The sequence below is a fragment of the Lissotriton helveticus genome, chromosome 12 (assembly GCF_964261635.1).
Source record: "Lissotriton helveticus chromosome 12, aLisHel1.1, whole genome shotgun sequence".
Taxonomy (NCBI): domain Eukaryota; kingdom Metazoa; phylum Chordata; class Amphibia; order Caudata; family Salamandridae; genus Lissotriton; species Lissotriton helveticus.
This window is the reverse complement of record NC_136073.1, coordinates 16,618,274-16,635,172: the sequence shown is the minus strand read 5'-3', so window position 1 is coordinate 16,635,172 and position 16,899 is coordinate 16,618,274. Positions and strand designations below refer to the sequence as shown.

At 47.2% G+C, this 16,899-nt stretch overlaps 1 protein-coding gene across 1 annotated transcript in view; it reads left to right on the top strand.

Moving 5' to 3' along the window:
* Positions 1-9,580, top strand: part of HSD11B1L (hydroxysteroid 11-beta dehydrogenase 1 like) — a 38,371-nt gene extending 28,791 nt beyond the window's left edge. The window contains exons 5-7 of the mRNA XM_078671572.1: positions 3,469-3,562; positions 4,738-4,903; positions 8,642-9,580. Of these exons, the coding sequence (XP_078527698.1) occupies positions 3,469-3,562; positions 4,738-4,903; positions 8,642-8,831 (450 nt within the window). The 3' untranslated portion in view covers positions 8,832-9,580. The remainder of the gene's footprint in view (positions 1-3,468; positions 3,563-4,737; positions 4,904-8,641) is intronic.
* The last annotated feature ends 7,319 nt before the right edge of the window (positions 9,581-16,899 follow it).

Below are 16,899 nucleotides of genomic sequence, written 5' to 3'. Positions count from 1 at the left end.
CAAGGACTGGAGTTGGAATACTAATTTAGACTATTCTAACATCCAGCGACCCCCCTCCGCAAGTCGTTGTTCCGACTTGTGGAGTAATGGTATGCTGAATTACAATGCGGTCGTTGTAACAACCGCGTTGTAATTCCCTGCGGGGAAAAAGACTGCGGGATAACGAGTCATATTCATGTTGACCTTGCCCTGCATTTCAGAGATTGTGTGGCATTGCTTGTGAGCAGTTATGGACCCCTCATTGCTTTTCGACTGGTCAGGTGCTTCTTAAGGTTTACGGAAGGTACTTGTTTAAGGGGAGATCTGGGCGTTCCCAAGTCTTGAGCACACAAAGAAGACCTACCTCCTCCAAATAAGCCTAATATAGACTCTATTTTTGGTCGAGATCATACATTAAAACTTTAAAGATGACGACATTTTAAACGAATTTCTCCATTTCTATAAATCATTATATACTTCTGATACTCTCTCTTCTGATCATTCCATTTCTCAATTTCTGTCCACAATTCGACGCGCGTCTAACGATCGTCCAGATCTCTCACCATTGGAAACGGACCTTACACAGAAAGAACTCCTTTCTGCCTTAAAAACACTCAAAAAAGACAAAGCCCCTGGTCCGGATGGCTTCACTGTAGAATTTTTTACTCACTTTGCTCATCTACTCATCCCGAAGTTACATACCCTCATACATCCCTTCTTACAATCTGGTGTATCTTCTGGCTCTTTTTCAGATGCCCTTATTTGTCTTATCCCTAAGGAGGGTAAAGATCCTCAACATTGTAAAAATTACCGACCCATCGCTTTGGTCAAAATAGACTAAAAAATCTTTTCAAAGGCCTTGGCTCTTCGCCTCGAATCTCAATTGCCTGAGCTGTTGGGAACAGAACAATCTGGTTTTGTTGAGGGCAGGCTCATTACGGATAATACTCGTTTATTTTTTAACATTCTTCCCTAAAGCCTCACAGTCTTCTCAATCCTTGACAGCCATAGCTTTAGATGTTGAAAAGGCATTCGGCAGGGTTGAATGGCCCTATCTTTTTAGTACACTTGAATAGTTAGGTTTTGCCCCAACATTTTCTGCCCCTATTTCTATTTTATATTCTAATCCGAGAGCAGCGGTTTCAGCGAATGGTGGCATTTCACCCTATTTTTCCCTTGGAATTTGTCCGACAGGGCTGTCCACTTTCTCCTTTTCTTTTTAATCTTGCTTTGTAACCTTTTTTGTTCAGGATTCGCCAAAATGATAATATTCATGGCTTTAATTTCAAGGACACTAGTGTTAAGATGGCAGCTTATGCTGATGACGTCCTCGTATTCTTATCACAACCTCAAGCTTCACTTCCTGCTTTTTTGGAAGAAGTTGATTCCTTTTCCCACATTTCGGGATACAAATTGAACAAAGATAAATGCGAGATTTTACCCCTCACCAAATACACTTTTAAGGCTGACTATGTTACTTCAGGATTCTCATGGAGTTCTCAATACCTTAAATATTTAGGCTTACAATTTACTTAGTCTATCTCAGGAACAATATCTCGGTTTATGGACAATTGCATACAAAGATTGTCCTCTTTAACGACAAGATGGCACCCATTATACTTATCCTGGTGGGGACGGCTAGATACCATCAAAATGATGCTCTCTCCTACAGTCCTCTAAACAATTTCTAATATTCCAGTATCTATCCCTGTCAAATATTTCAAAAAGATTAATTCTATTTTATCTTCCTTTTTGTGGAGCAATAAGAAATCGCAAATGTCCATTTCAAAACTAATTCGTCCAAAAGCAGAAGGTGGAACGAATTTCCCTAATTTTCCTGTTTATCATAAAACCTTTTCACTACGTTAAGCTTCTCAGTGGCTCCCTGACTCCCCTGTAAATTATCCTCTCTGGGCTACACTGGAACAATCTTTTATCTCTCCATTCTCTTTCCTAGAATATCTCTCCTTCACACCCAAGCCGCAGTCTGTATCTACTCCCATAATTAAGCACACTTCCAAAATCATCCCACCTGCCTCTTTGACCTCCTTTTTTGATAACCCCATATGGCACAATATTCACATTTTAATTAATATTAAACCCGTTTTTTGGAAATCCTGGAAATGACGGCGTCTGATTTGGGTGCGTCAGTTATATAATTAAGATGAGATCATGTCTTTTCCACAAGCTAGTGCTTTTTTTGGTCTACCCTCATATTTCCGTTCTAAGTATCTCCTCCTCATACAGGCCATTCAATCTGCGCATATACAATATACACACTCCCAACATAACTCTTGTTCTGATTCTGTCGATACAGTTACACTTCGATCCCTCCTCCTTCATGGCACCAGGGCCTCTACTATATATAAAGTTCTAAATAGTTCACCTTTTCCGAGAGCCAAAACCAAGACGGAGGTACTGTGGGAGAATGACTTAACAACTTCTTGGTCTGTGGAGTTTTGGGATAAAATATAGCTCAAAATACGGAGGTTCTCTAGAGCTGCAAACACCACTCAAACACTTTTCTTCATATATAACAGGCTCTTCATTTCTCCACTTGTTCTCAGTGCAAGACACTCTGTTCTCCCAGATAATTGTTAGACTTGTTCGTCACCACAGGCAGACTTATTTCATATGCTCTTTAAATGCAACCTTGTTCAGACTTTTTGGGAAAAGGTATGGTCTCATATCAATTTAATTTCTAGTTCCAGTCACCCTTTTACCATCTTGCATATTTTCCTAGGTAGCCTGGCTAATATTTGGAGGACTGTGATTCCAAAGTAAAGATAATAGACCTGTTATTTGCAGTGGCATTCCAACAGATAACTAAAAATTGGAAAGATTTTACCAAACTATCATATCAAGCGTGGTGGTATGCTATTTGCTATAATCATAGACTAGACACAACATATGTATATCCGTTACATCTAGCGTCAAAAAGTTTGGACTTATGGGCTCCTGTTACGGTATTCATTGATTTGCGTGCCAGACGTTCTCTGTCTTGTACTCTTTTACAAGAAGAAGTGGCTAAACCTCCATGACTTCCTTCATGTTGTTATAGTACAGTCTCATTATACTGTTTTTTTATCCTGGCAAATTTTTTATAACATATTTTACTTCCTTTATATTACTGCTTTTCATGGTACATTGTTATATTACTTATAACTCATAAGTTTATCTGACCTTATTTCATGCCTTATATGAATGTCAATTTAATTTTTTTTTAATACTGTATGTAACCCTTTATATTTTTATATTCATTGTTATATCTTATGCATTTTCATATTGCTTTATCTTAATAAACTCGTTTTAATCTGGAGAAGACCTACCTCCTCTCCAAACAATTTCCATTCTGTTAGATTTGATCCCCTATATGATGGATGTTTCTGTTTTTTTTGCTTGCATTACATCCCTTTCTGCTCCTGGCGTGGGCTGGCTTACATCCGCTTGCTTAGACCTTTGACAATCCCGCCCATGTTCGTCTTGCAGGTGAACTTTCTCAGTTATGCGCAGCTTGCTTCGGCTGCACTGCCCGCGCTGACGGAGAGTAAGGGGTCCATTGTGGTGGTGTCCTCCATAAATGGTGAGTGGATCAGCTCAAAATTCTCTAAAATAATTTGGGATAAAAAACAAGGAAACAAGGTTTTATTGATCTTCAAACAGAGGGTGGGAAAGGTGGGCCAGACGTCCCGCCCACGCCATCAAATCACTGAGGATTATACTGTCAGCCTGAGAAAGAGTCAACTTTGTAATCCGAAAGTAAGTTGAGGTAGTGAAATATGGAGGACTCCCAGTTCCTTTTGGGTTGGACACTGCTCAGAGGTGCAAAATTTGGCAGACGTCAACCCTGTATTGGGATAAGCGACCTGGAAGTGTTGAGACCGCCACATATCTGAGAAGCTGTGCGTCTTTAATGTTGTCAAGTGCTGCCATGCCATTTTACACTGTTAGTATTTGTACAACACACATTCTGCCATTGCTTTGACCTCTTATAAATCAGTATTCTAGTGGACTCCCCTACTTAGCATCCAACGGGTTATACCCAAAGAAGGGTCCGGTAGATCGACCGGCCTGTAGGGCGGTGGTGTCTGTGAGGAGCAAGAAGCTAGTAGGGGAGATGTACCTAGTGAGGGTGAGTCGATGAAAGCATGGAGTCGGGGAGTAGGCGTGGTTTGTGGTAATGCATATTTTAAGCAGACTTTGACTTGTAGTAGAACTTTACAGAGTGAGGTGGGTTATGGGGGAAGGTATGCCCCGGGACGATGTAAAGGTGTAGTGAGGGTGTGATTTTGGGACTCTGAGGAGGTGTTCTCTTTGTGGTGGCCTTGTCTGTGGGGAGTTGTGAAATATGTAGAGAGAAGACCTGTGCTGAACTGTGTTGTATGTTGAGACCTCATCTTGGCGGAGCTGTGCTCCGCTTGGACGTAGGACCTAAGGAGAGGTGCACTGAGTATGTTGGCAAGATCTCTGGGGTGGTGTGCACAGTGTGTGGGATAAGTTTGTACAGTGGTGGGCTTTCTGTCCTTGAGGTGAAGGCTATGTGGGTTGGTATTCTGTAGAGCAGAGGTCTATACAGAATTACGCTGTGTGGAGCAGGGTTTATGTGAAGGAGCATTTTGCAGAGGTGCCCATCACGGAAATTGTTTATGCAGAGGGGCTGCCGCAAGAGGCATGTTGTCTTGAAGGTGAGGTGTTGATGACCTAGATCAGACCTGTCTGCTTCCAGGCAGTCCCATCACATTGCCTTTCTTCCAACAGGTAAGGTCGCCACCCCATACACCACGTCCTATTCGGCTACCAAATTTGCCCTTGACGGTTTCTTCGGTGCCTTACGACAAGAGCTGGCCATGCAGGGCACGGACATCGCCATCACCCTCTGCATCCTGGGCCTGATCGACACGGACTATGCAATGTCAAGGATAAGGTGGGTAAGCAGGTACCCCTGGGAAGTACTCTGTGAGGCCCAGGCCAGGGTCTTCACTGCCGCGGAAGTCCAAGACAGTTGTTGGGGGTCTTGAGGTAGGATTGTTGCACCAGGTGTACTGACCCATTCCTCTCTTTGAGAGGTGGAAATAGGGGAAGTAAGTGAGGTGGTCCCTGCTGGAGAGAGTATGCATGTTGTGCCCCAGCCAAATTCCTCTATGCTCCCCACTCATCTGAAACACACAGTTAACATCCCCGGGGGTACAGCCTTGAGCCAGTAGGTTGTGGCCTGCAGGGCAGAGATTAAAATACAGGCTGGGTGTCTCAGCCTTTCACCCTTTCTTTGATGCATGGTATGAATATGACTGAGTTGGGGTGGTTGCGCCAACTCCTACTAGGTTTTGCTCCCTTCTGGTCAATAGTGTATAAAAATTTAGGGGACTGTAGTATGTGTGCTCTGCCATAGACTCAGGGCCGGCCTTAGGCATGTGCAAGCTGTGCACCTGCACAGGGCCGCCAAACCCCAGGGGCCGCCACGCCAATATATATCCTTAATATAATAATCCTCTGAGGATGGGTACATATTTGCGTGGCGGCCCCAGTGGCAGGGATTTGGCGGCCTCCGGCTCTGTTCCACTTACAAACACCCTGACCCCCTTCCTGAGCTCCGGGGGGCTCCGCCCCGCCCGGACACCCTCTTCCGGGACCCCCTACCTACGCTCCCTGCCCAGGGCCGCCATGAGCCTAGAGCCGCCCCTGATAGCCTGTACTTGTCTCCGTGACAATCCGGCACCCCTGGGGCCAGGGACTGTGAGGCGGGTGTATGAACAACAAGCTTAGACCCCTGTCATCTGAACCAGCCGATACAACAGCAAGCGAGGTCTGAGTAGAGGGGGAAGTGACAAACCCACCAAGCGAGGTCTGGTGACTGCGACCCACCTTTTAGTAGGTATAGTCTTAGAGAGTCTCCTTAGCTGACCTGGTGGACGTAATGACGAGCGCCCCACCAGGTGACCCCTCATTCTTACCTGATAAGCCGGCCTATCTTCTTCCCAGCAGGGAGAGTCTGGCGCAGGAAGTAGAGCCTGGTCCACTCCTCAAATCATAAATTCTACAATGTGCAGATGTTGCGCCTTCCCACAACAGGTGGATTCCAGCCCTCTCTGAGGAGGTGGAGCCCAGTAAACTCTTAACCTTAGCAAGTGTGGCCTTCCTTTCTCAGTAAGTGACACTGAGACCTCTCTCAAGCACAGCTACTCTCTTCTATCAGGTGTGGCTGGTCCTCTCTGAGTAAGGGGAGCTTGAGCCTCTCTGTGCAAGAGGCTGGCCAACTATTAGGAAGCAACACAAAAAAATAAAGGTGAGGGTATTGTTTTGTCAGCTTTGTACTATTTGGTTTTCTGACTACTACTAGATGTGGGTCATCCATAGATTTTTGAGAAGTTGTCTCACCCTCAAATTATCGAGACAAGCTTCATCATTTGACGACCTCTCACACCCGGATAGGAGCAATGCCGCCCCGGTGGACTCAACCAGTGAAAGCTAGTCTATCCCTGGGAGTTCTTATAAATCTCAGCTCGGGGCAGTACACTAGTTCCTGTTTTCTTGGGGTCAAGATTGAATGTAAAATACTCCTAGAGGTATATTCAAAATATTATTTTTTCATCGAGTACCTCTGGTATGTTTAAAAACACTAAGAACAAATCGGTCATTGGGTGAAATGTAATGGTTCACCTGACCTAGAATTTACGTGTTACTTACGATGAAGCAGGAGACATAAAACACAACAACACCTAGAAAGGTGTTTCACTTTACAAAAATGAATCACATCAAACACTTTCTTTTTCTAATGAGGATTGGGGTTTTATTCATGCAATGCTCTCTAACAGAAAGGCTTTCCCAGATGTCAAATGAACAATATTCAAATGTATATAGAGATATATATTTATATGCAAGCAAAAATAACACACTTAGCAAATGTAACAGTTAAATGCATAAATAATAGTAATAAGATGTACAAGCAGATAATAATGGACATCCTGCAAGAAATCAGAAAGATATGTACACTAAATACATCAAATGATTACTTTGGTTGTGCACTCTGACTCACTCACACATCACAAAGAAAACTCCTCAAATGATCATAGCCACTGGCCACACATCAAAAATCACACTTCACCTGCCTCCAACACTGCATTTTAGCCCACTCCAGACCGGGGGGGATATACAGCCGGGGTTAAGAGCCTCAGCAACCAGGGTTGCGCTGTACCTAAGTAGACGCATCCGTCCCCTTTCGGATTCAAAAATCCCAGTTTCGAAGTCAACAACCCTCAGCATAATAGTCTCAAAACACACTAGAAGGTTTGAGAGTCCTTCCCTCTGCGCCAAGGAAACTTACTGGAATTGGCCACCTTCCATGCAAGCTTTCCAGGGCAAAAGGAGTTTCCACGTTCCCTCTACATTCTCACATGTTCCAGCCTTTATCTTAACGAAGCTTACGAAAGCCTTCCAGGGTACATTCAACAATCTCTACAAAACATTGCAACCTTACACGTGATTAACCCAAACAACTTGCAAACACTCCGGGGGCCTGTCTCTGCGTGCAAGAAAGCTCATGCAAGGCAGAGTCAGAATTCAGGATGACATGAGGCCATGTCAAAGCCAATAGAAAGAACTTCATAATACTTCCCAATGTCTAACACAATGCACAACCCCCCCCCCCCCCCCACACACACACACACACGTTCTGCTCTTGGCAAGCTGTTCTACTCTGTCATCTCCCACTTTAAGACTGCAAGATTACCTGAAAGAAACCTTCAAGGAAAAAAGGCATATGCAGGATGTTCTACATTCATGCTAGGGTAAAGTAAGACACCAAAAGATAAATTTAAGCATTGGCAGTCAAAGGTCATCACATGGTGTCAAACTATAAGAGTGCCTCTAGCACTCTGTGTGACACATCTTTGCAAGTAGGTGGTGGCATGTTTTCTTTGCTGGTCCTCGCCTTTGCAGTTGGAACCTGGTCGTTTCTGATGAGGGGTCACCTGAACCCCTTCTGCGAAGCATGTCGTGCCAGGATCGCTCCCACCAGCTGGAGGCTGCCAATCTTTATGCCTTAGGAGCTTTGGGTACTATTAATATCTTGGTGGTGGTAAGCATACTGTGTTGCACAGGGACAGACTATGCTTACTGCCAAGATCATGGTACGCCCGCCTGACTTAGATGTGGGTGGACCATAGGTTTGGCTACAGTGATGACTACTCCATCACCGCTATAGGCAAACCTCTCAGACGGTTCGACAGAGTAAGGGCCATTTGAGGAATGGTTATATGTCATCCCACCCAATTGGATGGGTGGACACTTTTGAAAATAAAAAAGAAAACTGTTTGTTGTGTGGTTACGTCATGGTGCCAGAGCCCTGCACTAAACAGCGAGGAGCATTGACGGGAATCACTGTGACGGCGGTTCCTGGCACTGCTTTATCGACGACCACAATTTTGGCGGTGATTTATAAATTTAGTGAGGTGGTCCCTCCACCAGGAGGATGGACTAATCTATTCCGTCCCCCGGGTGGAACAACAGAACATCTGTGGAAAGACAAACAGGGCCCTTTGTCTGTCATAGTACTCCAGTATCTTGTCCATTCCGCAGTAAATGCACCTAGCTCTCTCGCAGCAGGTGCAGCAGCTTTGAGTGTGACATATGAGGTAATCACTCTGTTTTCTTTCTCTTCTTCCAGGGGTAAGGTATTTATGACCCCCTACCCAGCCTCCGAAGCCGCCCTCGCCATCGTCAAAGGTGGGACCACCAGGGCCCGGGAGATCAACTATCCTTGGCAGGCGGTGTTCATCAGCCTCCTGCGGGACTGGGCCCCTGAATTTCGAGACCGCGTTGTACGAACCTACTATAACTACAGCACTCCTTCCTGAAGAGAAGAAAGAACGGTTCTTGTGTGAAGGGGGATTGCCGTCCATCCAGGTTCATGCCTCACGCAGATGCTCCTTCTCAGAGACGTTGACCCTGCTCAGGCCCACTGTTGCATCACTTTCCATCAAACGTTTGCCTCCATGGAAATCTCCCCCTGCATGAAGCACTCAAATTGGAAGCTCTCTGAGGGTCTTCCCACTCTCTTTGGACTTATCGAGGGTGACCGGATTTTGAGAAACATAAGCAGAGACAGGCCAGACATAAAAGTAGGACTAAAGCCCTTACTCATATTTCTATATCTGGCTTGTCCCATTTTTTTGCATAGCCCTGTAAATATGTGTATGTATATACATATACACCCACACACTAGGCCTGTAAATGTATGTGTGTGTATATATCAGGTGTGCAACGCCCATTGGGCTCAAATGGCTTCAGCCCCCCCCCCCCCCCCATTGTGTGTGTCAGCCCGGCTGAGACAGCTTCTCGGGCACACACATAGCCGCACCCGAGTACTTCACAGGTCTTTAAAAGACATTTACTTGTTAACAAGGCTTTGTTGTGTTTTCACCCCTTCTTAGAGCCCCTGCATCTTCACTCTGCATATTGCTGGAAGAATTGGCTAGGCTTGTAACTCTGTGTGTCCCGTGTGTGTGTGTGTGTGTGTGTGTGTATATATATATATATATATATACACGCACCAGATTCCGGATTGTAACCAGTGCCCGCTCGCGAAGGGGTCGTTGTTAGGGTCCCGGAAACCCAATATCTAAATCCAAAGGATTCTTCAGTAGGAAGAAAACGTGCAACGACACACCAGGAGTTGCTGTACTGCAAAGGTTTATTCGGCAGCTGCTGAATAAACCTTTGCAGTACAGCAACTCCTGGTGTGTCGTTGCACGTTTTCTTCCTACTGAAGAATCCTTTGGATTTATATATATATATATATATATATATATATATATATATATATATATATATATATATATATATATGGCAGGATCCCTGCCATATATGGCAGGATCCCTCCACCATGCGCCCCCTGCTCTCCTCCGCACTCCTCTCTCTGCCGGGAGCGGCGGCCGTCCCCCTCCTGTGCTGCCTGGCAGAAACAGATAAATTACTTGAAACATTTCAGTCTTCAGAGGAGCTTGTGAATGGAGTGTATATCTGCTTTGCAGAATGACTTAACCCTTGTCCCAAAAACTGAGACATTTACCTAAAATTAAGAAAAGTGTCGGGACACCAGGACAGTCTTCTTAAAACCGGGATTGTCCGGGAAATCAGGGATGTCTGATCACCTGATCTTATCTCTAGTAGAGCTCGGACCCTCCCTGAGACCTCTCCCCTACATCTCACTGGATGTGGAATCTCACATAATGATTACCCCCTCCTCAAAGAAAGAGGGTATAGGGGCATGCAAGACCCCTGAACCCCCTAGCCTGGCCTCCTCTGAAGGTTTGTTCCCATTCAGGTTGAATTAAAATCTGCCTGATTTCCAGGATACTTGGGGGCATATTATCAAGACCGGCGTTAAAATTATCGCCAGTTTAGCGGCAGAAAACTGCTGCTAAAGCGGCAATAATGGGCTGCATAATATGCCCTGGAGAATTCCAATAGAAGCCCATGTTCACACCATTGGAATTCTCAAGGGCATATTATCAAGCCCATTATCGCCGCTTTAGCAGCAGTTTTCTGTCGATAAACCGGCGACCATTTTTAACGCCGTTCTTGGTAATATGCCCCAAGGTTCGCTATCAGACTGTGCCCTGACTTTAGGACGCCTGTCCCCCACCCTTTCAAAGTCCACTCCTCAGCTGAAAGAACTTGTGGTGATTTGCTGTCAGAGTTCTGGGGGGTCGTAATCATGACAAATAATTTATATTATTATTGTGAGAGGGCGGGTGGGTTTTGGTCTTTGTGTGCATCGTTCATAGATGGGACAGCAGAGATTATAATTTAGGGGAGCAGGCAGCCATTATGATGCAAGAAAGTTTTGCAGAAACTGAATGAACTTGGAGGCAGTTGACGTCAAACAATACAAACCTGGTGCTTAAAATGTTTAGTGATATCGTAAGAGCTAGCTTCAGTGCTGTCTATAAATAGAAAATACTGTTTTTTCTTGCTTTTTTTAATTTATCTTCTGTTTTTGTGCAATAAAAGTTTGACTTGAAAAATATTTCCAGTATATATTTGGTCCCAAATGCCTTACAATAAACTTCGAATGTGAACTGTTGTGGAGACTGCCACGAGGGGGCAGTGTTTTCTCATTTATTGGATTCATTCTCAATAGTTTCCTGCTCCTCGGAGGCTCTTCACAAGAAACCTGGATGAGAAAAAGAAACCGAGAAAAAGAAATCGCAATGGCTGGAAGATCTTGAACCGCCATATATCCTTTGTGCAACATTCACAACAAACCTTGGCGAGACAAAGAAACTCTGGTGCATGGGTCTGCTTGAATTAGGCTGAATCACTGGGAGTGCCTCTGGGCAGTCCTCACCCCCCCCCCTTGTAGTTTGTGTGTTATTTATTTTATTTATTTAATTATTTACAGTTCACCGGCCACCACGGTGGTTTGTTCAAAGCAATTTCAAGGGGGCATATTACCAAGGGTGGTGATAGGCAATTGTCGCCGGTTTATCGGCTGTTTTCGGCCGCTATGCGGCGATAATTCTATCGCTCTATTAGCAAGCTGTCGCTAACTGATGTTAGCGACAGCTTTTAGGCGATAGCGAGCGGTTTGGGGCCCGCTTTGCATGTCAGCGATATTTATCGCTAATGACATGCAAAGTGGGCGTACCCAACCTGTTAGCGACTGAAAGCAGTCGCTAACGCCGTTATCGCCTATTAGCAAGGCAGACGTAGCGATGGAAATATTCCCGCTATCGCCAAAAACTAACGCCTGCTCAGACCAGTTCTTAGCCATGTTATCCAATGGGAGGTGGATAACCTGGCTAAGAGCATTTCATCGCTAATGCGTGGATATCGCTGTATTCTCAGCGATATTCACGCATTTCGCCGCTATCGCTGGATATTTTAGCACAATGGAGAAAACGCTGCTAATAACATGTTTTCTCCGCTAACATATCCAGCGATAGGCAGCGATAAAAAAATCGTCGCTAAGCCTATTTAGCGTTAATTGTCACTACTTGTTGGTAATATGCTCCAAGGTTTGGTGTTCGTCCTTTACTGGTACAGCAATTAAAAAAAATGTTTACCTTCAAAAAGCAAACTTCCAAAGTTGGAGTTTGTTTTTGAAAAAAAAATACAACCCAACGGCCCCAATGCCATGGCGTTCCTCCCATGGGTTGGGGGCATTTCTTATTGTTACTGTCACTCACTGTCTAGATATCCGCCGGCAATGGGGAGTAATTTTTTAAAAATTATTATTATACTGTGTGTCCAAAGTGTGAGATTAGAGTCCAGTCTTCCACGTGAGATTAGAGCCCTGTCCTCATCTGAGATTAGAGCCCAGTCCTCGTGTGAGATTAGAGCCCAGTCCTCGTGTGAGATTAGAGCCCTGTCCTCGGTGTGAGGTTAGAGCCCAGTCCTCGTGTGAGGTTAGAGCCCTGTCCTCGGAGTGAGATTAGAGCCCTGTCCTCAGTGTGAGATTAGAGCCCTGTCCTCGGTGTGAGATTAGAGCCCAGTCCTCGTGTGAGATTAGAGCCCTGTCCTCGTGTGAGATTAGAGCCCTGTCCTCGTGTGAGATTAGAGCCCTGTCCTCGTGTGAGATTAGAGCCCTGTCCTCATCTGAGGTTAGAGCCCTGTCCTCGGAGTGAGATTAGAGTCCAGTCCTCGTGTGAGGTTAGAGCCCTGTCCTCGGTGTGAGATTAGAGCCCAGTCCTCGTGTGAGATTAGAGCCCAGTCCTCGTGTGAGATTAGAGCCCAGTCCTCGTGTGAGATTAGAGCCCTGTCCTCGTGTGAGATTAGAGCCCAGTCCTCATGTGAGATTAGAGCCCTGTCCTTGTGTGAGATTAGAGCCCTGTCCTCATGTGAGATTAGAGCCCTGTCCTCGTGTGAGATTACAGCCCAGTCCTCGTGTGATATTAGAGCCTAGTCCTCGTGTGAGATTACAGCCCAGTCCTTGTGTGAGATTAGAGCCCAGTCCTCGTGTGAGATTAGAGCCCAGTCCTCGTGTGAGATTAGAGCCCAGTCCTCGTGTGAGGTTAGAGCCCTGTCCTCGGTGTGAGGTTAGAGCCCAGTCCTTGTGTGAGATTACAGCCCAGTCCTCGTGTGAGATTAGAGCCCAGTCCTTGTGTGAGGTTAGAGCCCTGTCCTCGGTGTGAGGTAAGAGCCCAGTCCTCGTGTGAGGTTAGAGCCCTGTCCTCGGAGTGAGATTAGAGCCCAGTCCTCGTGTGAGGTTAGAGCCCTGTCCTCGGTGTGAGATTAGAGCCCTGTCCTCGGTGTGAGATTAGAGTCCAGTCCTTGTGTGAGATTAGAGCCCTGTCCTCGTGTGAGATTAGAGCCCTGTCCTCGTGTGAGATTAGAGCCCAGTCCTCATGTGAGATTAGAGCCCTGTCCTCGTGTGAGATTAGAGCCCTGTCCTCATGTGAGATTAGAACCCTGTCCTCGTGTGAGATTAGAGCCCATCTCCGGAGTGAGATTAGAGCCCAGTCCTCGTGTGAGATTAGAGCCCAGTCCTCGTGTGAGATTAGAGCCCTGTCCTCGTGTGAGATTAGAGCCCAGTCCTCATGTGAGATTAGAGCCCTGTCCTTGTGTGAGATTAGAGCCCTGTCCTCATGTGAGATTAGAGCCCTGTCCTCGTGTGAGATTACAGCCCAGTCCTCGTGTGAGATTAGAGCCTAGTCCTCGTGTGAGATTACAGCCCAGTCCTTGTGTGAGATTAGAGCCCAGTCCTCGTGTGAGATTAGAGCCCAGTCCTCGTGTGAGATTAGAGCCCAGTCCTCGTGTGAGGTTAGAGCCCAGTCCTCGGTGTGAGGTTAGAGCCCAGTCCTTGTGTGAGGTTAGAGCCCTGTCCTCGGTGTGAGGTAAGAGCCCAGTCCTCGTGTGAGGTTAGAGCCCTGTCCTCGGAGTGAGATTAGAGCCCAGTCCTCGTGTGAGGTTAGAGCCCTGTCCTCGGTGTGAGATTAGAGCCCTGTCCTCGGTGTGAGATTAGAGTCCAGTCCTTGTGTGAGATTAGAGCCCTGTCCTCGTGTGAGATTAGAGCCCTGTCCTCGTGTGAGATTAGAGCCCAGTCCTCGTGTGAGATTAGAGCCCTGTCCTCGTGTGAGATTAGAGCCCTGTCCTCATGTGAGATTAGAGCCCATCTCCGGAGTGAGATTAGAGCCCAGTCCTCGTGTGAGATTAGAGCCCAGTCCTCGTGTGAGATTAGAGCCCTGTCCTCGTGTGAGATTAGAGCCCAGTCCTCGTGTGAGATTAGAGCCCTGTCCTCGTGTGAGATTAGAGCCCTGTCCTCGTGTGAGATTAGAGCCCTGTCCTCGTGTGAGATTAGAGCCCAGTCCTCATGTGAGATTAGAGCCCTGTTCTCGTGTGAGATTAGAGCCCTGTTCTCGTGTGAGATTACAGCCCAGTCCTCGTGTGAGATTAGAGCCCAGTCCTCGTGTGAGCTCATAGTCCAGTCCTCGTGTGAGGTTCGAGCTCTGTCCCAAGTGTAGGATTGGAGGTCTGTTTTCGGTGTCAGGTTAGAGCCCAGTCCTCGTGTGAGATTAGAGCCCATCTCCGGAGTGAGATTAGAGCCCAGTCCTCATGTGAGATTAGAGCCCAGTCCTCGTGTGAGATTAGAGCCCAGTCCTCGTGTGAGATTAGAGCCCAGTCCTCGTGTGAGATTAGAGCCCAGTCCTCGTGTGAGATTAGAGCCCAGTCCTCGTGTGAGATTAGAGCCCAGTCCTCGTGTGAGATTAGAGCCCAGTCCTCGTGTGAGATTAGAGCCCAGTCCTCGTGTGAGATTAGAGCCCTGTCCTCGTGTGACATTAGAGCCCTGTCCTCGTGTGAGATTAGAGCCCAGTCCTCGTGTGAGATTAGAGCCCAGCCCTTGTGTGAGATTAGAGCCCTGTCCTTGTGTGAGATTAGAGCCCTGTCCTCGTGTGAGATTAGAGCCCTGTCCTCGTGTGAGATTAGAGCCCTGTCCTCGTGTGAGATTAGAACCCTGTTCTCGTGTGAGATTAGAGCCCATCTCCGGAGTGAGATTAGAGCCCTGTCCTCATGTGAGATTAGAGCCCTGTTCTCGTGTGAGATTACAGCCCAGCCCAGTCCTCGTGTGAGATTAGAGCCCTGTCCTCGTGTGAGATTAGAGCCCAGTCCTCGGTGTGAGATTAGAGCCCAGTCCTCGGTGTGAGATTAGAACCCTGTCCTCGTGTGAGATTAGAGCCCAGTCCTCGTGTGAGATTAGAGCCCGTGCAGCACCATGATTTACTGGTGCCGCGTCCGTGCTTGTCCAGCAGGGGGCAGCAGAGGAGCAGGGTTCAACCGGAACTGAGTGCGGTAAGGGGGGGCGGAGAAGGAAATGGAGATGAGGGGAGGGAGAGGCCGAGACTTCCCGTCAGACTGCTTCCTGCAGCGCCTCGTGGCTTTGCACCCGAGCCGACCACAATACCCCGTCAGTGCCTGTCAGTGTAATATGACTCAAGCAGTCAGTGCCTGTCAGTGTAATATGACTCAAGCAGTGTGTCCTTACCCCGGCAGTGCCCATCAGTGTAATATGACTCAAGCAGTGTGTCCTTACCCCAGCAGTGCCTGTCAGTGTAATATGACTCACGCAGTGTGTCCTTACCCTGGCAGTGCCTGTCAGTGTAATATGACTCAAGCAGTGTGTCTTCACCATAGCGGTGCCTGTCAGTGTAATATGACTCAAGTAGTGTGACCTTACTCCAGCAGTGCCTGTCAGTGTAATATACCTCGTTCAGTTTGTCCTTACCCTGTCAGTGCAATATGACTCAAGCCGTGTGTCCTTACCCCAGCAGTGCCTGTCAGTGTAATATGACTCAAGCTGTGTGTCCTTACCCCGACAGTGCCTGTCAGTGCACTATGACTCAAGCCATGTGTCCTTACCCCGGCAGTGCCTGTCAGTGTAATATGACTCACACAGTGTGTCCTTACCCCATCAGTGCCTGTCAGTGTAATATGAGTCACGCAGTCTGCCCTTACCCCGGCAGTGCCTGTCAATGCAATATGACTCAAGCCGTGTGTCCTTACCCCGGCAGTGCCTGTCAGTGTAATATGACTCCAGCAGTGTGTCCTTACCCCGGCAGTGCCTGTCAGTGCAATATGACTCAAACCGTGTGTCCTTACCCCGGCAGTGCCTGTCAGTGCAATATGACTCACGCAGTGTGTCCTTACCCCATCAGTGCCTATCAGTGTAATATGACTCACGCAGTGTGTCCTTACCCCGGCAGTGCCTGTCAGTGCAATATGACTCAAGCCGTGTGTCCTTACCCCGGCAGTGCCTGTCAGTGTAATATGACTCACGCAGTGTGTCCTTACCCTGGCAGTGCCTGTCAGTGTAATATGACTCACGCAGTGTGTCCTTACCCCGGCAGTGCCTGTCAGTGTAATATGACTCAAGCCGTGTGTCCTTACCCCGGCAGTGCCTGTCAGTGTAATATGACTCACGCAGTGTGTCCTTACCCCGGCAGTGCCTGTCAGTGCAATATGACTCAAGCCGTGTGTCCTTACCCCGGCAGTGCCTGTCAGTGCAATATGACTCATACAGTGTGTCCTTACCCTGGCAGTGCCTGTCAGTGTAATATGACTCACGCAGTGTGTCCTTACCCCGGCAGTGCCTGTCAGTGTAATATGACTCAAGCCGTGTGTCCTTACCCCGGCAGTGCCTGTCAGTGCTATATGACTCAAGCTGTGTCCTTACCCCGGCAGTGCCTGTCAGTGCAATATGACTCAAGCCGTGTGTCCTTACCCCGGCAGTGCCTAGCAGTGCAATATGACTCGCGCAGTGTGTCCTTACCCAGGGAGTGCCTGTCAGTGTAATATGACTCAAGCCGTGTGTCCTTACCCCGGCAGTGCCTGTCAGTGTAATATGACTCACGCAGTGTGTCCTTACCCTTGCAGTGCCTGTCAGTGTAATATGACTCAAGCAGTGTGTCCTCACCCCGGCAGTGC